Source organism: Tetrahymena thermophila (genome assembly GCF_000189635.1).
Source record: "Tetrahymena thermophila SB210 genomic scaffold scf_8254077, whole genome shotgun sequence".
NCBI lineage: Eukaryota > Ciliophora > Oligohymenophorea > Hymenostomatida > Tetrahymenidae > Tetrahymena > Tetrahymena thermophila.
This window is the reverse complement of record NW_002476044.1, coordinates 38,909-63,959: the sequence shown is the minus strand read 5'-3', so window position 1 is coordinate 63,959 and position 25,051 is coordinate 38,909. Positions and strand designations below refer to the sequence as shown.

The window sequence follows — 25,051 nt, the reverse complement described above, 5'->3', positions numbered from 1 at the left end:
AGGAGGTAACACACAATCAATAAGCTTTGGATTAATTAAACCAAATAGCAACGTTGTTATAATGAGTACCACCCCTATCATAGTAAGTACTTTTTAGTAGTTTTTTGTATTCTTTTGATTCTATTTAATCCATCAATATAAAAACCAAAGATACCTCTGCTCATACCTGTGAAGCATATTACGACTTATTCTCTTAATTTAACTAAAAATGGTGTTTTTAGATAAAAAAAATAATCTAAAAATACTATGGCACTCATCACAAAGACTTAAAATATTCTGCATGCTAGTAAAATAAATAAGTAATATCCAACCAATTTATACTAAAATATATCTCAAACATTATACTGTTTGTAGTAAATAACATTAAATTAATACTTAGTAAATACTTTTATAGAAGATAAATTACATTCAATAGTTTGATTGTTTAAACTTATAATATTATTAAAATTATATAATTAAAAGATTATTATAATAATAATAGATAACTAGTTAGTTAATCAATAATTTTTTAGTAAGTAAAGTAAAATTAAATTATATAAAATTATATAAAAAACAAGATATTGCTTGCTTGCTTAAGTAATGTTAGTAAAATTTTTAATATAAGAGTGAATAATTTATGTCAACTTTTAAGTTTTATAATAAAATCTTCAATCTTTTGATTATTTATTTTATATTTCTTATTATAAATTAATACTTTAAGGTTTTTTCTTTTAATTTTAAAATTGAAAATTAATTTATTCAATATCGACATTATATTTTGATTCAGTTTGGTGAGGCTTTAATTTAATAATTTCTAAAATTGGTTGGGGTTATTCCTATTTATTAAAATTTATTTATTAAGGTTCTTAATCTTACAATATTTAAGATTTTTTAAGATTTTCAATTTCTGCTAATTTTTATGATTAAGCAAGTTATAATACAGTCTTTAACTTTTATAAACTGTTTGTAATAAATTCAGAATTTTTATTTTAGCCTAATGGTCTTGTTAGCTAAATTCTATCTTCTCTTAACATTCTATTGGCTATAATAAATTCATCTAATTTTGATTTGTATTCTCTAATCAAAAAAGGTTTTAAATACTTTTCATTAAATCTGCTAAATTTGAATTAAATTTTTGAACCAAAAAGCTTTTCATCATAAACATCATTTAATAAAGCCTAAATCTTTTGTTTCTTTATAACAAAGTAATCAGTATCTGATAAGTTTTCATCTGATTCTTAATTATTTTAGCTAGTATCAGTGTTTTTGTTTATTTTTTCAGTCTAAACTTTTCTAATTTACACATTTTCATGCTTTTTAGCAGAATATTTTTCAGTCTAGGCTTTAGTTATTTTATATACTTCAATTACAATTTAATTTTCAATATCTTTCTGATTTTGTTTAGGATTTTTATGTTCATGTTCATGTTTATTATTATTTTAACTTTCATTTTCGCTATCATGATGTTATGGAGGAGGCAATACACAATCAATGAGCTTCGGGTTAATTAAACCAAAAAGTAAAGTTGTTGAAATGAGCACTCCTATCATTGTGCTGTTAAGTAAATCTTAATATTCTTCAGATTCAACTTGATCCATCAAGATAAAGCCAAGAATACCTCTACTGATACCTGTAAAACAGATTACAATTTATTCTCTTAGCCCCATTAAAAATGGTTTATTTCTGTAAAACAATCTGAAAATAGCACTCATCACGAAGACTTAAAATATTCTGCTTACTAGTAATATGAGTACAATCCAGCCAATTAATGAAAAACTCCAGGCATTTGTATAGAAAGAAAAAGTTGTGAAACCAACGAAAGCGAATAAGAAATTTTCAGCTCCACAAGAAATAGTTTGAAAAGTAACGTTTGCACATATTTTAGCTTTATCTGAGAGATTATGGAATCCATAATAGCCTATAATAAATCCACTAACAAGCAAAGAAATAATACCTGATAATTTGACGTATTCAATTATGCAATAGCCAGAATAACTGCACATAAAAATTATCAAAATTTCATGTATAACAGTCTAATTTAAAAATCTTAAATATTTCAAAAGAAGTGTGCAAAGTACTCCAAAAAATACTCCAGCAAATATGCTTTTATTTTAGAAATAAAAAAAATTAATTTGAGTATTTATTTACATTAAGTTAATAATTTTTAATTTAGAAGCTAAACTTATTCAAAAATTTTTAAATTTTTAAATTTTAGTATGATGAATGATCAATATAAAAATTAATAATATTTGTTCGATTATTTAAACCAAAATTATAAATTCTTTTTTTTGATTTGGCATCATTCGAAAAATTTAGCTTAATTTTCTAAATTATTTGAGGAAGCTTGAATAAAAGTAGAAAATGTATTAAAAAATATAATTTTTACCTTAAACTAAGGCTGATTATAAATATAATCAAAACATTTGGGATAGTAGACCAACTAAAATTTGACTCGTGTTCTATTAGAGTTTCAAAGCTTTCAAATAGAATCAAAGAAGTAGCATCGTTCATTATACCCTCACCAAAAATAACATGGAACAAAGTTGGGTATGCATGGTGACTGACCATTGTTGAGGCTAAGAAAGAATCTTTAGAGCTTAATGCTGCACTAAACAAGATGATTTCTTTTGTATTTAGCTATGGATCAGTTCCTACAATAGGATCATTAATTATGTCTTTATTTCCTCTATTAATTAATTAATTACAAATAAGAATATAATTTTTTATTTTCAAGTAGGATTAAGCTTATATTTATATTAAATAAATAAATAAATAAATACCTTTCAATTCTAATCAAGTCGTTGTTACAGAGATAATTCATGGAAACAACTAGGAAACTAAAAGTAATAATGGTTCCTAAGAACCCATAAATCAAGATATATGTCATATTATGGAAAAATATTTTCTTTTTCAATGAATAACCCTCAGCAAATACAATCGCAGGAAGAAATATATAGACAAACATTTTTTTTTCTAGCTTGACCTCATAATCTAATGCATAGTAAGCAAAAACAGATACAGCCATTCCAAGTACTATTGCTATTCCTGTTTCATGAAAATATCTAAAGTTTTTCTAAGAAAAGTAGCTACCTATAATTGATTATATAATTATAATCAAAACTACCAAAAAGGCTCCGATACCAAAATGATCATTCATTTTATAAATTTCTAATTTTTTTTAGCTTTTTTCAATTAATTAATTTAAATAGATTATAACCTATTCAGTTAGATATTCTTTTAAAGTAATCAAATTAATTATTATCTGATTAAAGATATGCTTTCTTCTTTGTATTCAATTGCATGGTAAATATGATTTATTTATATAACTATTTTAGTATGCGAATATGTTATACTAGCCACAAATCCCATATTAGTTACTAAATTTATAATTTTGGAAAACTGAGAATATAATAATATATATGTTGAATTTGAATTACATTCAATAAGTAGGTGAAGTATATAATTAAACTCATAATATTATTTGAAAAGTCTTCAATCAAACAAAATTGTGAGATAATACAAACATTTTAATTTTGTACATGGAATAAAAACTTCTCTCTATGTTTTTTCTTGAAAAATTTATTAAAATAGATTGGCTTTGAAATAGAAGAGGCGTGGAAATTAATTGAAAGGTATTCCCACTATTAATTAATCATAATATATTTAAATTTATATCAGAATGTAATAAGTAGTTGATTTTTTATCAAAAAATTTAATTAAATTTACCTAAAAATATGATATATATATTAAACTTAATTTGAGAGTGATGAAATTCATTTACTATAAAATTAAAACAAGAAAATTAATTAAATAATACCCCAAATGCCGAATGAATTAGTAATATTGATTACATACTAATTAATTTAATTGTAGACTTAGTATTTTATCAAAAAGGTAGAAGAGTAGCTATTATTTCAATCATATCTAAATTTATCTAAAACATAAATAAAAAGTAATTAAAATGAAATAGATACCCAGATTAATCATTAAATAAGTTAAATGGAATAATTTACTTCTTAGATTTAACTACCAGTACTTCTCTTAAATGTAATCAATCTCTCCATCTAATTTTTGATTATTTTTGCAGATTTGATAAAATTAAAATTTTGTTTTTTAATACTTTTGATATAAAATAAATATGAGAAATTACAGTTAATAAAATAATTTTTTTGTCACATCACTCTGAAATTAAAATTAATTTTCTGCATAAATAAAGAAATAACGTAAACTATTATAATTGGAAGTTATTTCCTCTTTTTTTTTGTATTTATATTTTTAAGTAAATATAAATATTATAAAAGCTTATTAATTATTACTAAAACTTCTACTTTAAAATGGATAGAATAAAAGTTAAATTTTTGAATTTAGATAATATGTATATATTTTGCATAAGGCAAAAATAATTTTTAAAATAAAATTAAGAAATATATCCATCCTTATTAGCATAATTTATACATTAATCAATAACATTTTTTAAATTTGGAAATTTGAACTCATTTAATATATAGAGATAGAGATAATTTTATAAGCCAAACGATTTTCGTCTATGCTTCAATTATTGTATGGAAACTAAACATATTTAAAAATTATTATAAACTAAATTAAACTAGATACTATTTTGATAATTTTGGTATTTTTAAAGAATTAAATCATATTAATTAAACAGCATAGAAATATTCAAAAAATTTAGAAAAATGAATTAATTTATTTAGAAAACTCAACTGTTAACAAATATGTTGTTTAATAAATATCTATGAACCTTTACTAAATCAAAAGTTCTTTGCTACTTGAAAATAATTCAATAAATTTAATTGTTAATCATATAATTTGCCATTAATGTGACTTTAATGTTGGGAAAAGCACTAAAAAAGATTACCTCTTAAATTTTTATCTGTAGTTCTTACTAAGCACTCTTAATTGATGTTTATATTTCTTCTATATAATAATTTAATTAATAACAAAAATTAATTAAAAAGCAAATAGAGAGTAGAAAGAAAGAAAATAAATTATTCCTATTAATTGATAAATTTATAAGTTTATTAGCATTTATCTAGTAAAAAAAAAGCGCAAATCCTTATACAGTTGAGTATTATTGAGGCAAATGAGGAATAATTTTTATGGCTAAAAATTAAACAAAACGATTTGTTTTGAATTTAAGATGAATACCTAAAATAGGTAGATCCATTCATTTAATCTTAATTTCCTTTTATTATTTAAAATATTTTTTATGTAAAAACACTTAAAATTTAATTGGAATCAAATTTTGTTACTAAGATAGTTCATGGAAAACAACCATGAAACTAAAAATAATAATGTTTCCTAAGAAATTTTTTATTTAAATGTATTTCATGTAATCGAAAAATACGTTCTGTTTTAAAGAATATTAATCAAATCTAATCGCTGTGAGGAAAATGTATGCTAAAATTCTTTTTTTTTTTTAAGAAGATGATAAATAAATAAATTAATTAATTATTTTGATTAAGTTAAAACAAAATACAAAACAAAAAATTATTAATAAGTTTGAAATTAATTATTTGAGTTAAGTAAATATTTTTGCATATGAGAGAAGAGTTTTTATTAATTTTTAGTTTGATTATGAAATCATCAAATTTTTTATTATTTATTTGATATTTCTTATTATAAATTCAGGTTTTCATTTTTTTTCTTTGAATTTTAATTTTGAAAATTAATTTATTCAATATCTACATTATATTTTGATTCAGTTTGATGAGGTTTTAATTTGATAATTTCCAAATTTGGTTGGGTTTGTTCTTTTTCATTTAAATTTATTTTTTTAGGCTCTTAATCTTGTAATACTTAAGGTTTTTTTACGCTTTCGATTGCAGCTAATCTCTATGATTATGCAAATTTTAATACAGTCTTTATTTTTTATAAACTATTTGTTATAAATTAGGAATTCTTATTTTAACCTAGTGGCCTTGTTAGCTAAATCCTATCTTCTCTTAACATTCTATTGGATATAATGAACTCGTCTAATTTTGATTTGTAATCTCTAATCAAAAAAGGTTTGAAATACTTTTCATTATATCTGCTAAATTTGAATTAAATTCTTGAACCAAAAAGCTTTTCATCATAAACATTATTTAATAAAGCCTAAATCTTTTGTTTCTTTATTATAAAATAGTCTTAATCTGATAAATTTTCGTCTGTTTGTTAATTATTTTCACTAGCTTCAGCTTTTTTGTATACTCTTTCAGTCTAAACTTTCCTTATTATAACATTTTCATTTTCATTAGGAGCGTTGTTCCCTGATTGGATTTTATTTAAATTATTTCCTTCAATTATATTCTAATTTTCTATATCTTTATGATTTTATTTGGGGTTTACATGCTCGTGTTCAAGTTTGTTTATAATTTAACTCTCATTTTCATTATCTTGATGTTTTGGAGGAGGCAACACACAATCTATGAGCTTTGGATTAATTAAGCCAAAAAGTAAAGTTGTTGTAATGAGCACTCCTATCATTGTGCTGTTAAGTAAATCTTAATATTCTTCAGATTCAACTTGATCCATCAAGATAAAGCCAAGGATACCTCTACTGATGCCTGTAAAGCAAATTACAACTTATTCTCTTAGCCCCATTAAAAATGGTTTATTTCTGTAAAACAATCTGAAAATAGCACTCATCACGAAGACTTAAAATATTCTGCTTACTAGTAATATGAGTACAATCCAACCAATTAATGAAAAACTCCAGGCATTTGTATAGAAAGAAAAAGTTGTGAAACCAACAAAAGCGAATAAGAAATTTTCAGCTCCACAAGAAATAGTTTAAAAAGTAACATTTGCACATATTTTTGCCTTATCTGAGAGATTATGGAATCCATAATAGCCTATAATAAACCCACTAACAAGTAAAGAAATAATACCTGATAAATTCAAGTATTCTATTATGCAATAACCAGAATAACTGCACATAAAAATTATCAAAATCTCATGAATTACAGTCAAATTTAAAAACCTTAAATGTTTCAGAATTAGTGTGCAAAGTACTCCAAAAATTGCTCCAGAAAGTATACTTTTATTTTAGAAAAAAAAATAATTGATTTGAATGATTATGTTGAGTTATTTACTTTTAAAATTTAGAAACAAAATTTATTTAAACAGTTTTTTATGATGGAAAATTTATCAATAATTATTAGTGATATTTATTTAATTCATACTTGAACTAAGTAAATAAGTTTAATTTTATCTAAAATTAACAGCATTAAAATTAATTGATTATTTTTCTAAATTATTTGAGTAAATTCAAATAAAAGTGTAAGAAAGCTGAAAAAAATCTCATTTATTTATTTTTACCTTATACAAAGACTAATTATAAATATGATAAAAACATCTGGAATAGTATCAAAGGTAAAATCTGACTCGTGTTCTATTAGAGTTTCAAAGCTTTCAAACATAATCAAAGAAGTAGCATCATTCATTATACCTTCGCCAAAAATAATATGAAATAAAGTAGGGAATGCATGATGATTGACCATTGTTGAGGCTAAGAAAGAATCTTTAGAGCTTAACGCTGCACTAAATAAGACGATTTCTTTTGTATTTAGCTATAAATGAGTCCCTGCGATAGCATGCTTGATTATATCTTTATTTCCTCTATTAATTAATAATTAATTTTAATGTATTTGTTTGTTAGTATTGGCTAGCTTAAATTTATATTAAATAAATACCTCTCAATTTTAACGAAATCACTGCCACAAAGATAGTTCATGGAAACAACTAGGAAACTAAAAGTAATAATGGTTCCTAAGAACCCATAAATCAAAATATATGTCATATTATGAAAAAATATTTTCTTCTTCAAAGAATAACCCTCAGCAAATACAATAGCAGGAAGGAAAATATAAACAAACATTTGTTTTTCTAGCTTTACCTAGTAATCTAAAACATAATAAGCAAATATAGATACGGACATTCCAAGTACTATTGCTATTCCAGTTTCATGAAAATATCTAACATTTTTCGAAGAAAAGTAGCTACCTATAATTGACTATATAATTATAATCAAAACAACAAGAAATGCTCCAATACCAAAATGATCGCTCATTTGAAAATATTTAAAAATGTCTAAGTTCTTTTTTAGCTTTTATCAATTTATTTAAATTTAGGAGTTTATACTTATTTTTTTCAGATAGATAAATTCCTTTGAATCAATCAAATTTCTTAAAAAAGAGATATTTTTTTCCTTGTATTTTATTGTAAGGCAAATCAGATTTAATTAATTACCTTTTTTTTAAATAAAATGCTAAAATATCTACTAGCTAGCTGGGATAAATGGGTATTTAAATTAATAGCATAGAAATTTTCTTGAATTCAGCTGAAATTAAACATGTCGCCGAATAATAAATTAAATGAAGCTTTTATTTTAAAAGTCCTCAACCAATCAAACAAATTGGCTAAATAATGTTAACTGTTTTAATTTTAGTTAATTAAGTAAGAAACCTACCTACTTTTGTGTTTTATCTAGTTAAATTTACTATTTTAATAGATTAAATTTAATAAGTACTGAAATAGAAGAATCATTTAAATTTATTGAATGTTAATTTCACTAATGATTCTTTACTAATTAATTTAAGTTTATATCAGAAAGTAATAGTAGCTGGTTTTTTATCAAAAAGAAATAGATTTACCCTAAAATAAAGTTTTAAAATACTAAATATGAAATCAATCAATCAATCAATAATTTAATTACCATAAAAATATATGCTTAAAAGTAAAAACTTTTATTTAAAAATTTTATCTATCTTTACTATCATGCTTTCCTTCTAATAGAAAATTAAATCATCATACTAAATTTATTATTTTAATAGATTAATTTTCATTTATTTGAGATAGAAGAGAGAATCATTTAATAAATTGATTGAAAATTTATTGTATATACTCATTATTCTTGACAAAAAATTTAAGTTGAAATCATAAAATAATTAATATTTAACAAAGTTAAAACACTCAATTTCGCTTATCTTAAATCGAAATGACATCATACACTAGTTACATATATATAAAAAGGCAACTTTAAAATTTATTTTAATTATTTTTTACAGGATTTAACAATTCTTATTGCATTATCTAGAAATGATTCCAGAAATAATTGAAGAATGAATGATATTTTTAGAAAGCTGGCCTGTTAGTAAATATGTATGCTGTTTACTTTAAGATTCGCTGAATTAAAAGAAACCTCTGAATTTGAGATAAATATTTAATATAATTAAAATAAAGATAAATTAGTGAAATATTATTCCTTAAAAAATAAAGAAAATGATGATCTTATTAAATTAATTTTATATATTTTACATAATCAAATTATATTTCATACAAATAAATAAAAAAGCGTTTTTTATTTTAATAATTACAATTAGATATTTTAAGTAGTATATAAATCATATGATGTATTTTTCATAAATAAATAAATAAAATTATTATATTTGCACATTAAAAAATTAAATGAGCGTGATTTTTGTTTTACATCACTTGAAATCATTCTTTTTATTCACTTTTTTCACTAACTTCCAAAATTTCCTCATTACAAGCATTATTAAAGACAGTTTAACTTTATGAATTTAATTCTAATTTTACATAACAATTCGAAAGCTATTCTTTTTTTGTCTAACTATTTTATTTAGATAGTTTTTTACTTGAATTAATTTTTTCCAATTATATTGGATTTTACTAAAATTTCTTACTTTCTTTACTATCTTTCTTAGAAACGGATTTAAATATTTATAATTCTGGCTAATTTTCTATTTCTTATTGCTAAATATTTTGAAATTTGGATGTGTTTATAGCAGATTTTAACTTTTGCAGACTATTTGCTATAAATATCGAGTTCCTGCTTTTGTTACCAGGTTTTATTAGTTACATTTTAGTTTCTTTTAGCATTAAATTAGCAACAATAAATTCATCTAACTTAGATTAATAATCTCTTATTAGGAAAGTTTTGATATACTTCTCATTAAATTTACAAAATTTAAATTATAACTTAGAACGAAACAATTTTTCGTTGTAAGTATCACTTAATAAAGCTTCTATTTTTTATCTTTTTTTAGCAAAATTTTCTTATTCTGAATTTTGTTCTTCTTAATCAAAATTTTCAATATTTTATTCTATTTTATTTGATTAGTTAGTGGATTAATTTAAGTTTATCTCATTCATAGATTTACCTGTATAATTCTTGATAATTTAAGATTTATTTTCTTAATTTTCAACATCTTAATCTTATTTATTATTTATAGTAGGAATATTTTTATCATTCTCTTATCCTCCTTGTTTTTTCAGATCTTTCAAAACACAATCAATAAGCTTAGGATTTATTAAACCAAACAAAAGGGTTGTAATTATAAGTACTCCAACCATAGTGCTATTTAATAAATCTTAATAATAAACAGAATCAGCTTGATCCATCAATATAAAACCAAGAATACCCCTGCTTATTCCTGTAAAGCAAATAACTGCTTGTTCTCTAAATTTAACTATAAAAGTACTTTTTCTGTAAAATATTTTGAAAATAGCACTTATTACAAAAACTTAAAATATTCTGCTAATAGTTATAATAAGTATAACCCATCCAATTAGAGAAAAGCTCCAAGCATTTTTATAGAAAGAGAAAGTGGTAAAGCCAACATATGCGAATAGGAAATTTTCTGCTCCACTTGATATTGTTTAGAATGTTACATTAGCACAAATCTTAGCTTTATCAGAAAGGTTATGGAATCCATAATGACCAATAACAAAACCACTAAAAAGGAGTGATATGATTCCTGATAAATTTATATATAAGTTAGCACAATAGCCTAAATAGCAGCACATAAATACTATTAAAATTTCATGTATAACTGTAAGGTTGATAAATTTCATGTGTTTCAATATCAGAGTGCACAAAACACCAAAAAATATCCCTATTACAATACTAAATAATAAATAATTATAAATATAATTTTAAATGGGTATTTTAATAATTTTAAATTAAATATATGCGAGATATAATGCTCCATATTCAGATTTTTAATTGATTTTTTGTTTTTTGATTATATAATCAAGAACAAACATAATTTAACTAAAATAAAACAAAAATTTTTATTCATATTAAATGGTTGTCTTAACAAAATTTTTTACAAAATATCTTAAACGAAAAAATTAATTTACCACATAACTATGCTGAGCATAAAATTAAGCAAAACATGTGGAAGAGTATTCCAACTAAAATCAGACTCGTCTTCAACATAGGCTTGAAAACTTTAGAAGAGAACCAAAGAAGTTGCATCATTCATGATACCTTCTCCAAATATAATATGAAATAAAGTAGGATACATTTCATAATTGACCATATTTGTTGCCATGAATGTATCTTTTGAGCTCAGAGCAGCGCTAAAAAGAATTATTTCTTTGGTGTTTAATTCCATAGGACTTCCTACTATAGGGTCACCATCGTCAAAACTAGTATTTCCTCTATATAATAATTAAGTTAATAGTCAAAAATTAATTATTTACAAATAAAGAGATATCAAATAAATAACGTCAATTATTTAATATTGATTATGATTTCAATTTATTTCTAAATTTATTAATGAAACATATCTTAAACCCTCGTAAACCAAAATAAAAATTGTTCATTAAAAAAAATAAATTTCAAAATTATAATATTATTTTTATAAAAAATATGATTTTTTAGATGTTTGAATTAATAAAGATCTAAAGTATTTAGAAAAGAAATACCTTTCTACAATGATCAAATTTTTGTCACATAGAAACTCCATAGATATTGTCAGAAAAGTAAAGGTTATTAATGTTCCTAAAAATCCATAAATTAGTATGTATGACATGTTTTTAAAAAATAATTTTTTTTTTAGTGAGTATCCTTCACTAAAAATTATGGCTGGCAAAAATATGTAAATAAATGTTTCTTATTAGAGCTTTGCCTGATAGTCTAAACCATAATAAGCAATTGCAGAAGCTGCTATCCCAAGAACCAAAGAGATTCCTGTTTGGTGAAAGAATCTGATATTTTTATAAGTAAAATAGCTCCCAACAATAGATTGTACTATGATAATTAAAACAATGATAAATGCACCAATTCCAAAATTATCGCTCATATTCCTATTCCAGTAAGTTTATATTGATTTTAGTGAGTGAGTTAGTTTTTTTAATTTAAAAATGTTCTTTGAATTAATTAATTATTTATTTGATTTTAAGAAATTAGTCTAATGATTAACTTTATTTTTATAATCTTTTTTTTCTTTGAAATTTTAAGTAATAGCTCTTGTATTTAATTATGATAGAAAGAAAGCATTAAGCTCTTTTTTTTAAGCTGCTGTGATGTTTTATATACAAATAAGTATTTTTTTAAAGATAATAGACAAACATTTAATTTGACAAAATAAATAATAAATAATTAATTACCCATCTAATCTATCATTCTAAAATTTAATTTTATTACCATAATTTATTAGAACCCATCCATAAACCAAACCTTTTTTTCTTAAATTGTTTAATTAGTAAATGTGTAAATTTAGATTTTTATTTTTTATAAGAAAATAATTTTTTGTAATAAATTGTAAGTGGTGAAAACAACTTACCTGAAAATATAATAATTGCTTTCTTTTTTCAAATAAGAATGATTATTAAGTATTAGAAATATAGAGACTTAATTATATTGTGCGAAATTCGATTAAATCCATTCCCAAAATAAATTCACAAATGAAAACCAACACAAATAAACAAATCAAATTATTAGAAAAAATATTTATTTTCAACTACTTCACATGAGTCTTTACATCTTTTAAAGATTAAGATTAGTAAGCCCAACTAAAATTTATTAGCGAATGAATTTAGTTTTGGAAAACAAAAGGAATTAAAAGTTAAAATGTTTGGAAAGACATCAAAAAGTAAAGAAAATTTAAATTTTCATATATAAAAATTGGATGGTTTAAAAGACTAAAGGAAATTTTTGTAATTGTGTCAAATTTTTTTGAATTCTAATATTTTTTATCTATTTCTGCAATTTTACAGGTCAAATTATGGAAAGTTACTTAAAAAATTTGGAAAGTATTCGAAATAGTATAAATAATTTTTATTTAAATTTCAATAAAAGTGAATTTTAATTTAAAATTAAACAAAGCTAAAATAAATTGCATAAAGCTAAAAAATCATAAATAAATTTACAAATACTTTTTTAAATAGAATTAAAAATATTATTTTATAAAATCACAAATTTAATTTAATTTTGTTAAAATGTATTAAATTATTTGCATGAATAAAATTAATTTTACACAATATTTATTTAATGAAGTAAACAATCTTAAATAAATATTAAATAAGAATTATATGTTTCTTCTATAATAGGTATAAGAAATTTTTTAGAAATAGATTAAGATTTTCAGATAGTTTTTATTGATAAGATATTTTTTTTACACTAATTTATTTTAATATTGACTAATCAATCAATTTTATTTTAACTGATGCTATTATTTTTCTAACTTACAAATTTTTTATTTTCTTCATCAGGCACTTAAGGTTTTTATTCTTTTTCTTATTTCTTTTAATGGTGGATGTTTTTGAGAACATTTTTTACTCTTATTAAGCTGGCAGCAATAAAGGCAGAATTTCTATTTTGGTGCTGAGGTCTAATTAGTTACATTCTATCTTCTCTTAGGAATCTACTAGCGATGATAAACTCATCTAATTTAGATTTGTAGTCTCTGATTAGAAAAGGTTTGATATATTTTTCATTGATTCTGCTAATTTTGAATCTGATTTTAGAAGCAAACAATTCAGGGTCATATTTGTTATTAAGAAGAGCTTATATTTTTTGTTTTTTAACAAAAAAGTACTCTGGGTCGAATTAACTTTCATCATAATGAAAAAGATTATTAAATTTTTGTGTCATTTAAGGATCTTATTGTATTTCTGCTTTACTATTGCTTGGATTGTTGTTGTTTTTTATCTCATCTTTACTTTTTTATTTTTATTTTTCAGATTTAGTGTTTTCTTAACCCTTTTAGTCCTTTTTATCTTAATTTTCAAGTTCAACATTTTCTAAACTAATAATGTTATTATCAACTTTTTCTAGTTATTAGCAAGCCATTTATTATTCTACTTTATAATTTTTTAGGTCATGATCTTGCTTTAAGTCATGTAATTTAGAGCTGCCTAGTTCTGTTTCTAATTTAGTTTTTTTTTCATGGGCATGGGCATCTTTTTAATGCTCAACATTGTGATGTTATGGAGCAGGTAAAACACATTCAATAACTTTAGGATTTATAATACCGAAGAAAAGAGTAGTTATGATAAGCACTCCAATCATAGTGCTATTTAAAAGATCTTAAAAGTCATCTGAATGAACTTAGTCCATCAAAATATAACCTAATATACCTCTACTTACTCCGGTAAAACATAAAACAGTTTGCTCCCTTAATTTAACAATAAATGGTGTTTTTCTGTAAAATAATCTAAAAATGGCACTCACGACAAAGACTTAAAATACCCTACTTATTATCAATATAAGTATAATCCATCCAATTAAAGAATAGCTCCATGCGTTTTAGTAGAAAGAAAATGTAGTAAAACCAACAAAAGCAAATAAGAAGTTTTCTGCCCCGCTAGATATAGTTTAGAAAGTAACGTTTGCGCAAATCTTAGCTTTATCAGAAAGATTGTGGAATCCATAATAACCAACTATAAATCCGCTTACAAGGAGAGAGATAATTCCTGAATATTAAAAGTATTCAATGATACAATAGCTAGAATAACTGCACATAAACACAATCAAGATTTCATGGATAACTGTTTCATTTAGAAATTTCATATGCTTTAAAATAAGCGTGCAAATAACACCAAAAAAAGTTCCTGATAAAACACTTTTCAATTAAAAAAATATTGAGTTTCAAAAAAATCAAAATAGTAAAAAAAATTTATTCAATTTAAATGGAGATTAGCTTTTAATTAATTAATTGAATTATTTCAAATACAAATTCGTTTTAATTTTTATGATAAATAAGTCCTGAAAAAGCTCCAGAAGTTTAGTTAGAGTAGATAAAATTTCTTCTAAAAATTAATCAATCAAAAAATTAGTCAATTAATTAATCAATCTCTCTTTTACAACCATCGAAGTTTTAAATTTATTTTTATAAGAATTGAACAGAATCTTTTTAAAACTTTTCATCGATTTATTTGTTTGAAATAATTATTTTTACCTTAAGATAATGCTGACAAAGAATAAACCAAATACATATGGAATAGTACTCCAACTCATTTTAGATTCATGTTCAATAAGTTATTCAAAGCTTTCAAATACTACCAAAGAAGTTGCATCGTTCATTATACCTTCTCCGAAAACTATGTGAAAAAGAGTTGGATAAGCATGATGATCTACCATAGTGGAACCCAAAAAACTATCTTTAGAACTAAGAGCAGCACTGAATAGAATAATTTCCTTAGTACCAAGAAATACTTCTGTTGGAACATAATCTGCTTCATTACTATGTTTGCGATTGCTTTTTTAGAAAAATTTAAGGTTAATCATTAAGAAAATCAAAATAATAACAAATAAATAAATAATACCTTTCAATTGAAATTAACCCATTATTTTGAATATAATTCATAGAAAAAGCTAAAAATGTAAAGGTTATAATAGTCCCTAAAAATCCATAAATAAGAATATATGTCATGTTATTAAAGAATATCTTCTTTTTTAGTGAATAACCTTCGCTAAACACAATAGCGGGCAAGAATACGTAAACAAAGATCTTTTTTTCTAACTTGACTTGATAATCCAGTCCATAGTAAGTGATAGCAGATACGAGGATTCCAAGTAAAATAGCAACTCCTGTTTGATGAAAGTATTTAAAATTTTTGAAAGAAAAGTAGCTTCCAATGATTGATTGTATGACTATAATCAAGACAATAAAGAAAGCGCCTATTCCAAAGTGGTCATTCATTTTTTAGTATGTATGCTGGTTATTTTTTATTTGAATTTGAGTTATATTTTTAAAGATTATAAAATTAGATAACCTTAAAGTTTAAACAAGTGAATATTAAAGTGTGTGTGTAATTAATTGACTCTTTTTTAATAAAATAAGAAATTTAATAACTTACTGCCCAACCTTTCTATTATCAAAAAATTTTTTTGTAAGTTAGTATATTTTTGATCATTATAGACTTTAGAATTAAAAATAGACAAACCAAAATTTAATCATAATTGCTTCTGATCAATTACTAAAAACCTAATCAAATTTGTTAATTACTCATTTTTTCTTTACTAAAAATGAATATAAAATATGCCCTTTTTGCAATTATAATATTTAAAAATACCAAGTTTTAAATAAAATTGTTTTTCTTTTAATTTTTGAATAATTTTCATTTTATAAATTTGTGCTTTTTGATATAAATTTTGTAAAAGAAAAGTCAAAAAGTCTAAATATTTTTGGAACAAGTCAGTCACTAACTAAAAATTAATTTCGAAATAAAAATCAATCACTTAAATGGCTATTAAATAATTAGAAAATAAAATAGATAGTTTTAAGCTATTAGACAATTATCAAAATTAAGTGAATATGAGTTAGACTTTTTATAAATAATTAAATTCTTACTATTAATTGTAATATTATTTATTTTCTATTTTAATATGTATTTAATAAATTTAATTAATTCTTACCAGAAAAATTTAACAAATATTCAAAAATTTTTTATTATAATCTAAGTGACTAGTAGACTTTATATTTATTTTCTAATAAGTAAGCCAAAATAAAATATCTCTCATTATTTAATTGATACTTGAAATATCTAAATTTAATTTTGTATTTTAATAATTTGAGTTATTTTCTAATAACTAAAACAAAATAAAATATCTCTCTTTATTAAATTGAAACTTGAAAAATTCATATTGTATTTGAATTTTTGTTGTAAATCTTAACAGCCAAAAATAAATATGATTATTTAATGTTTTATAATTTATCTGCAAATTAAATATATACTGAGACATTTCTTTAATTTCTTCTTTTTCTATAAATTTTACCCAAAATTAATAAATAAAATTGATAATTTAAATTTTACAAATATTTATTGGGCAATTTAATTTATTTAAATAAAATTACAATATATAAAAATAATGATTTAGTTATCATATTTATACTAAATTCTAATATTTCTTTCAATATTCCAGATGAAATAAGATAAGTCTTTTTAATCTTAAGAGTTTATTTTTCTATTTTGTAATGGATTTTTCAAATTCAATAGAATTGTTCCTATGAAATAAATAATTTTAGATGTATTTTTTGAAAACAATTTACTTTAATAAAAGGTTTATCGTTCTTAAATCTTTGATTTCATATAATTTATCTAGCATCTATTTGAGTCCTTCGTAAAAAATCTAATTATTACTTTATTACAATAGCTTTTATATATTTTAATAATTATATTTTTTTACTATAAATCTATTTTAATATGGAGCAGGCATTTTAATTCAGTTAAGTTTTAGCACAAATTATCCACACTAGAGTTTCTTAGTTTATTTGAACTTTTAAAAATATTAAATTGAATCAATTAATTTTAGCTGAATTAAATAAATAAATACTCATAAACAAATGATAGATATTATAAATATCTAAGATTGATCAAGCCTGAATGAAAAGATTTCAAGGTACTTTAAGATATTTCAATGCTGCTTCTAATTTAATTTTTAACAAGTTTTTTAGATAAAATTAGAAAATATATCTTGTTCATTCATACCCGATATCCAAATCTAAATAATCTAGCTATTTACATTTAAAAACTCCTTCTAAAAAGCTTTCGATCCCATTCTCTGATAAATAATTACATCTTTTTAATTATAAATATATAAACAGATAATAATAAATTAATTTATTTTAATTTATACTCTAAATAAACAGTCAAATTTTTTAGACTCAGACATTTAGAAATACTATTTCCCAATAGCAAAGCTCCTTGATCTCTTATCAGATTATGACTATTACCAAAGTTTTTTCATAAAAATTTTGATTTAAAATTCTAAAGTTAAAATTCTAATTTGTAAAATAAATACCTTATATCTAAAATTAAAATTTAGATTTTTTTTAGTTTCATCAACCCTGAAGTTAGTCCCTTTAAATGTTAATCTTAAAGACTATGAAATCTGATATTTATAAAGAAATTTTAGGTATTATTAAAATATTTATTTTATACTGAAGATTGATATTAACATCTAATAAATTATCTGAAGTTGAAAGAAGATTTCCTAGAATGCGAGCTTATCTAATTGAAATACCATTGCTCCTAATTAATATTTAAAAAAATAATTAAAATTTCATGCAAATAAAATCTTTTATTACAAAACATTTATTGCAAATTTGGTCAATTTCTAACAGTGATTGAAGGCCTCAAGGAAGTTTTTAAACCAATTTTCAGAAAGCATTTAAAGTGAACAGTGACTGATAAAAAAATTAATAATATTATTAAAATATCATACGATTATTTATAATTTACTTAAATAAGAGATTTACAGAAGCCAAATTGCTACACTTTTTAATATCTTGAACAATATTCTAATATAAATCATTTCTGGAGTGTATGCTTAGAAAAAAAATAGTTTAATAAATATCATTCAATAATAATTTTACTATTTATAAATTGGATTTTGTTTAAATGATTCGAAGTCTTCCATGTAATCTTAAAAACTAATAGATCATTAGTTAATGTATAAAAAATAATATCTAATTAATACTTAAAATTCAGTGCCAAAGTCTCTACTAATTGTTTGCATACTGTATCTTTCAACTTATAATTATGTTATTCAAATTTAAATAATTAAAAATTACCTATTGAACACTTTTTACATTGTTTTAATCCTATTTCAAAACTAATTTTTTTAACTTCATTTCAAAATTTAGCTCAAAAAACACAAACAAACAAATAAACAAATAAAATAATTAATTATTATTATTTCTACTAAAACTTAATATTTAAAAACTTTATCAAATAAATGAGAAGAATAAATTAATTTCCCAATTCTAATCTTCAAAATATTTAGTTTAATAAATTTCTTATTAAATATAATGAATAATTAATTTTATTTATGTCATTTTTAAATTGTATTTAAAAAAAAGATTTCTTTCACAAAATGTATAGAATTTATTTAAAAAATCTTTACAAATTTCATAAGTAAATATGTTGAGATATTTTTTTGATTTTTTGTAAAATTTATATTATCTGCTTATATGAAGTATACCAACATATAATAAACATAGAATATTGAGATATTTTTTTTTAATTTTTAGATAGACTGTTTATAAAAGTGATAAATTAGCGCAAATTTTAATTTTTAAATTAAAATAAAAGTAAAATCTATCTATCTATTTATTAATTTATATTTTTATTATTTCTAAGAGGAGATAAGATATGGATTAGAGTATTGAAGAAAAAGAAAAAAATCCTCCTTAAGATTACAATTAAGATGACATCATTACATTAATTATGTAAAGGAATAATAAGATATTAGGGTATGGAGAAATATAGCATTTATTTGAGTCTATTAAAAGAGAAAAACCTCATTTTACTGTGACATAATACATTACAGCTGAATTCAAACCTCAAAGAGTACCTTCATATATTTCGCAAAAATCAGCATTAATGTAAACTTTTTTGACAAATAAAAATTATTTATGATTAATATTTAGCAATAAAACAGTTTCAGGAGCAATCCTTTATCTAAGAGTGTTTGATTAAGAGCAAAAAATCAATAAATGCTTGAAAATTTATTTATTAGACCATTTTCTTGATGGTCTATTTGTAAGTAGCATTAATTAATTGTATGAAAGCATGAAGACTCTGATAAGGACTGATCTTATATTATAAGTATATGGTACTTACGTCTTAAATGGCAATGATGATTGCAAGACTTACTTTGTTATTGAATATGAGAACTACGAAAATTCTCTATCAAAACTTTATAATCACAACAGACCAAACATGCTGCCTGAAAACTTGAAGTAAATTATGGAGAATACTCTTAATTACTGTTCTGATCGTTCAAGTATCAAAGAGAAAACAAGGATGAAAACAATGAATTTCCCTTAGGATTATTTAAAGTACTTTTTTATGGTTAAAGCAGATGAAGAATAATGCAAAATTAAGCTAAATATTCTCTCACCTGAAATATTCTAAAGCAATATTAACACTGGAGAGAGCCTAATAATGAAAAATATTAAAAGCTAAACATCTTCTAAGAAGAAAAGAGAAAAAGGTGAAAGAAATAAGCAAGTCAACGAGCTGAATAGTAAGCTTGGAAGGTTACTCTTAGATGTATAAGTTCTTAATTAGATCAGGAAAGAAGATTTAGTTGATACTTTAAGAAAGAATTTCAATTAGATAATTGAATGCCATGGTGTTTCATTGTTTGAGATTATAGCCTAGCATCCTAAATATCGTAGTTTTGAATTAGAAGAGTACAGTCATGATTTCTTCATTTTAGGCACTTAAATTAATAATAATTATTACAATTTAAAGTGTGAAAAATTTTAAACATTGAAAGAATTAGAAGACACAATTAAATTGTACGAATAATTTTATTAAAACAATAATCATATGCTTATTCCTGTAAATAGTTATGAACCTCTACTTGTTGATGAAGGCTATTATCTATTGATTGAGGAACAAGTTATGCCAAATTCAAATAAGTTTAAAAAGAATAAATAGCTGCAACAAAACTTAAATTCAACTTTTATCACTATTTCATAGATTTGTGACAAAAAGAATCCCTCTAAATAAGAAAAATTGAGAATCTTGTAGATTGTTGTTTAGCTCTTAAGATTTACTTAACATCTTTATTCTAATAATTTCTATCATGGTGACATTGATTTCTAAAACACACTAGTGAGCTACTCGAATACTTATTCAGCAGAACCACCAACTCTGTATTTTAGTAACCCTCTTTTTTTAAGAAACAAAGAAAACAAAATAAACAAGAGAAAAAATGCTAACGATTTTGAAAGTTTAGATGACATAATCTTTTTACTTTTAGTTGATTAGAAATTAGATTCGATAATTGATCAATCAGCAATCAAATAGTTATCCAGAGCTCAAGAAAATTATTTTTAGGATATAATCAACCATAGACATGAAGCTAATCAGAGTAATAAATCTATGATGCAATACGAAGAAAATGGTATTAGTTTCTATGTTAATCGCTTAACAGACTTGTTCAAACTATTTGAAGAAATTTATCAAAAGCAAATGTCTGATAAATACATAAGAATAAATAAGAAATGGCTAATAACACTTAATAAATATTAAGTTATTTAGGGTTGCTAAAATTTTTTAGCCCACAACCACAACCATTTATTTCATAATCATCAGGGATAGTAAGATGATTACGAATATGATGAAAATGAAATTTTTGATGATTAAGAGGGGGAATTTGGTGAGGACGACTATTACGATGATGACGATGAAGATGATGATGATGATGGATATGGTTTTTGGCAATTTATGGATGAAGACGAAATTGATTCAGATATGGATGAAGTTAATCATGGAATATATTAATTAGATTAATGCATTACTCCAGAAATGTTCTAATTAAAAGTTGATAAAATTGTATATAATTTCAAATGGAGAAAAGATTTTACTATTGTTCAAATCCTTAAATCAATTGCTAGCAATAATAATTTAATTTCAATAAATTTTAAGTCATTCTCATCCTGCTCTATAAGGAATAATAAAAATGTGAAAGAGCATACAAATGACTACCTCAATAACATTTTGAAAAATTGCACAAATTTACAAACTGTTAAGCTAGATATTTAGTAAGAAGATATTTAAGTATTCGATGTCAAACTATTGTAAAATTTACACGATTTACAAAAAATCAAGATTAAGGTATTTCTCTAGCTAAATCCAAATATTTTCAAAAATGAAAATCAGTTTATGGAAAATATCAACTTCTATAAGAATTTTCTTGAATTATTTAAAATTAACAAGCAGTTCAAGTCAATTAATATCTACCCATTTACATTTTTCATTTGTTCACTACCTTATAACAATATTAATTGGTATTTCCAATCTATCGGCAAACTGTTAAATTCAATTTATCAGAATATTAATAACCAAGAATATAACAATACAAACCCTAATAAAAGGAAAAGGGCCATTAAATAACTTTATAGCTTCTCATAGCTTACCTAAATAAATAGTTAAGAGTTGTTATAGAGAGTTTAATCTAAAAGTAATGATGATGTAGAGAGTGCTATAGATGCATTCTTTAGATCAAATAATATCAGACATTCCCAAATTAGAAAGATAGCAAGATAAAATGTGCTATAGCAAGCAATTGGTATTTTGAATAAATACCATTTTTTGACATTAAAAACTATGATAGATGAAGAAAAAAAAGATCAATTAATATTGAAATTTTCTCATCTTTTAGATTAATAAATCGGAAGTTTAGTGATAAAACTCACATATGATGAATAATTTGGATTTATGGTAGTATCTGAAGAATGCAATGATTAAGATAGATATAAGTGCTATTAATTTAGATTTTTAGTCCCAGAATTTAGTATTAGAATGATTGAAAGGTGGATACTTTGTGATTACGATAAGAAAATAAAGTAATACATGTTTGGAGAAAATTATTTCTCTTTATGCAGACATTGTGACACATTTTAATTCCAAAAGTTAGCATATTTAGGTTAAAAAGATCTAAAAAAATTGACTCTCCACATTGAATTTTGCGAAAATTACAATAAAATGCTAACTTAAAATAAAGATTTCTTTGGGCTATCTCAGATTCCTTCAAAACAATTAACCGAGATTAAGCTTTCACCAAGAATTTTTGATTATAGAAATGTTTTGCAGTGCTATAAAAATATAAAATATTAACTTTAAAATGCAAGATATTTATGTAAAGTTCAGATCGTTATCAGTGAAAATTTCATAGATATCAACATTAGAAAATAATTAATGAAAATCAAAAGGTTGGTTTCAATTTAGTTTGTTGCATTTGATTGAACTATTTACATAATTACGTACTTAGCTTGTTATTTATTTTTTATATAATATATAAACTTATAAGTTTATCATAAATTAATAATTTATTGATGCTTATATTAAAATTTAGTGTATTAATTTAATTTATAACTTTACTTAAATAGAGTATTTTCTTAGGATATTATTTTATTTTCAAAAAATAATTTCAAATTAAGTTGAATAAATTTAAAATTTAACGAAAAAATTGTATGTTATCTAAGATGTATGATTCTATTATTTGGATTTGAATGAATAACTCACTAGCTATTTATTGTTTTTAATTATGACATTTTAATAAATTAATAATTATCGATACTTTTTTTATTTATGTATTAACGTATTATTTTACTCAGATAAAGTTTTTCATTTTATAAACAATAGATAGATAGATAGATAGATAGATAGATAATTTTAATTTTCTCAAAAATTAATTTCAAATTAAGTACAAAAAAATAAAAATTTAACAAAAAATTCAGATTTTATTTTAAGAAATTCTTTTCAGTTATTTGCTTTTGAAAGAATTAATAACTTATTTATTTATTATTTTTATAATTAAAAGCTCATAAAAATATAAATTTTTTGATTTATTTTAAAATTTAGTAAATTAATTTTTAATTTTATTTAAGGAAAGTAATTTCATTAATAAAATAAATACATTATTTGATTATATGCAAATATAATTTAAAATTATGTTGAATAAATTTAATAAGAAAAGACTATGCGATATTAGTCCTCTAATATTAAATGATATCGATAAATGCAAATAATATTTAATATTTTTTACAAATAATTTTTGAATAAAAGCATTTTAACATTTTTTTAATTAAATGTTTTAAAATAATATTAGAAATTATTTATTTAATTATAAAAATTAAAAAAATTTCTTATAAACATTTTTATAATGATAAAAAATTGATTCGCGCAATTTTTAATTTAAATATCAAATTGATTTGAAATTTTTGATATTAATTTATCTTGTAAACAAATCATAAAAGAGAAACTTAGAATAAATGAATGAGAATTTAGCTGTTTAGATTTGGTAAAAGAATAGGAAGGTATTAAGCTATGGAGAAATTAATCATTTACTTTAAATTTTACAGAAGCAAAAACCTTAATTTAAAAATGTTTCTTATATAGGTTAGGAACATAAATGGAACACAGGAGAGGAGTAAATATTATTTTAATGTATTAATTCTACTAAAAAAATTAAAATTTATTACAAATAAATAAATTAGCAGTGATGAACTTACCGCTAAGGGAGTAATTATTTTATTGAGAGTTTATGATGAAAATGAAAATATCAATAAGAGCTTGAAAGTTTATTTCATAGATCACTTCTAATGCAGCCTTTTTGTTTAAGAAATATTTCATCTTTTTCAAAGCGCTAAATCTTTAATCAGGAAAGACTTAATTTTATAAATATATGATGTTTATCATCTAAAATTCAATGATAAGTGTAATATTTATTTTATAATAGAATAGGAAGATGTTTAATCTAATTTATATGAGCTTAATTATATTTATAAGAAAAATGAAAAACAAATTAACGAAATTATGTAGGCTGCTATTAATTATTGCTAAGAATGTACTACAATCAAGTTAAAGCTATAGACTAAAAAGCTTAGCTTTCCTTAATAATTTTTGAAGTATTTTTATTTTTCAAACTTATAAAATGGAGAGTTAAATATAAAGTTGAATGTTTTAGCAAATGAAATTTTTATAAATCCTAATGAGGAATTATTGTATATTAATGATTCTTACAGCTCGTCTTCTGTAAGCTAATAATAACACAAAATAGAAGATATCAGTAATCAGCTTTCCAAACTATTAATTAATCTTAAAAAGCTAGAAGTAATCAAAAGTGAAGATTTAATCGAAACAATAAAATCTTATGAAGATTCTTTACTTAAACACCACGATTTATAGTTATTTGAAATAATTTGCTAACACCCAAAATATGACAACTTTGAACTCATAGAATATGATGAGGAATTTATCATTTTAGCTGCTAAAATTTAAGGATAGAGCTTTTATT

General features: G+C 22.4%; 7 protein-coding genes across 7 annotated transcripts in view; 2 read left to right on the top strand and 5 right to left on the bottom strand. All coding sequences in view use genetic code 6, as the record gives it.

Annotated features, from left to right (window-relative positions):
* Positions 1 to 647: 647 nt before the first annotated feature.
* TTHERM_01127480 (transporter/monovalent cation:proton antiporter-1 (CPA1) family protein) lies at positions 648 to 3,136 on the bottom strand (the record flags this gene model as incomplete). Its single annotated transcript, XM_001026030.2, has 3 exons — positions 648 to 2,082; positions 2,366 to 2,665; positions 2,760 to 3,136. The coding sequence occupies 3 exons, from the start codon at positions 3,134 to 3,136 to the stop codon at positions 648 to 650; spliced, it is 2,112 nt and encodes a 703-aa protein (XP_001026030.2).
* A 2,447-nt stretch (positions 3,137 to 5,583) lies between these two features.
* Positions 5,584 to 8,050, bottom strand: TTHERM_01127470 (transporter/monovalent cation:proton antiporter-1 (CPA1) family protein; the record flags this gene model as incomplete). The annotated part of the gene is made up of 3 exons (XM_001026029.3): positions 5,584 to 7,018; positions 7,300 to 7,599; positions 7,674 to 8,050. The coding sequence occupies 3 exons, from the start codon at positions 8,048 to 8,050 to the stop codon at positions 5,584 to 5,586; spliced, it is 2,112 nt and encodes a 703-aa protein (XP_001026029.2).
* Positions 8,051 to 9,310: 1,260 nt separating this feature from the next.
* On the bottom strand, positions 9,311 to 12,152 carry TTHERM_01127460 (transporter/monovalent cation:proton antiporter-1 (CPA1) family protein). Its single transcript, XM_001026028.2, has 3 exons — positions 11,716 to 12,152; positions 11,146 to 11,448; positions 9,311 to 10,909 (listed from the first exon to the last, which is right to left on the bottom strand). Exons 1-3 carry the CDS (start codon positions 12,090 to 12,092, stop codon positions 9,481 to 9,483), a joined length of 2,109 nt encoding a protein of 702 aa, XP_001026028.2. The 5' UTR covers positions 12,093 to 12,152; the 3' UTR covers positions 9,311 to 9,480.
* A 1,283-nt stretch (positions 12,153 to 13,435) lies between these two features.
* TTHERM_01127440 (transporter/monovalent cation:proton antiporter-1 (CPA1) family protein) lies at positions 13,436 to 15,935 on the bottom strand (the record flags this gene model as incomplete). The annotated part of the gene is made up of 3 exons (XM_001026026.3): positions 13,436 to 14,855; positions 15,192 to 15,491; positions 15,559 to 15,935. 3 exons carry the CDS (start codon positions 15,933 to 15,935, stop codon positions 13,436 to 13,438), a joined length of 2,097 nt encoding a protein of 698 aa, XP_001026026.2.
* Positions 15,936 to 17,047: 1,112 nt separating this feature from the next.
* On the bottom strand, positions 17,048 to 18,926 carry TTHERM_01127430 (kinase domain protein, putative). The gene is made up of 13 exons (XM_001026025.2): positions 18,810 to 18,926; positions 18,716 to 18,768; positions 18,612 to 18,668; positions 18,478 to 18,564; positions 18,324 to 18,422; positions 18,178 to 18,267; positions 18,038 to 18,127; positions 17,873 to 17,962; positions 17,725 to 17,814; positions 17,570 to 17,662; positions 17,423 to 17,512; positions 17,286 to 17,375; positions 17,048 to 17,240 (listed from the first exon to the last, which is right to left on the bottom strand). Exons 1-13 carry the CDS (start codon positions 18,867 to 18,869, stop codon positions 17,147 to 17,149), a joined length of 1,083 nt encoding a protein of 360 aa, XP_001026025.2. The 5' UTR covers positions 18,870 to 18,926; the 3' UTR covers positions 17,048 to 17,146.
* A 463-nt stretch (positions 18,927 to 19,389) lies between these two features.
* TTHERM_01126430 (hypothetical protein) lies at positions 19,390 to 22,998 on the top strand (the record flags this gene model as incomplete). The annotated part of the gene is made up of 2 exons (XM_001026024.3): positions 19,390 to 19,622; positions 19,668 to 22,998. The coding sequence occupies 2 exons, from the start codon at positions 19,390 to 19,392 to the stop codon at positions 22,996 to 22,998; spliced, it is 3,564 nt and encodes a 1,187-aa protein (XP_001026024.3).
* A 1,028-nt stretch (positions 22,999 to 24,026) lies between these two features.
* TTHERM_001126429 (hypothetical protein) overlaps positions 24,027 to 25,051 on the top strand; it is a gene marked incomplete at both ends in the record, with an annotated part of 1,139 nt that continues 114 nt past the window's right edge. The window contains 4 exons of the mRNA XM_012800573.1: positions 24,027 to 24,184; positions 24,252 to 24,276; positions 24,499 to 24,662; positions 24,862 to 25,051. The exon at positions 24,862 to 25,051 is cut by the window's right edge and continues 114 nt beyond it. Of these exons, the coding sequence (XP_012656027.1) occupies positions 24,027 to 24,184; positions 24,252 to 24,276; positions 24,499 to 24,662; positions 24,862 to 25,051 (537 nt within the window). The remainder of the gene's footprint in view (positions 24,185 to 24,251; positions 24,277 to 24,498; positions 24,663 to 24,861) is intronic.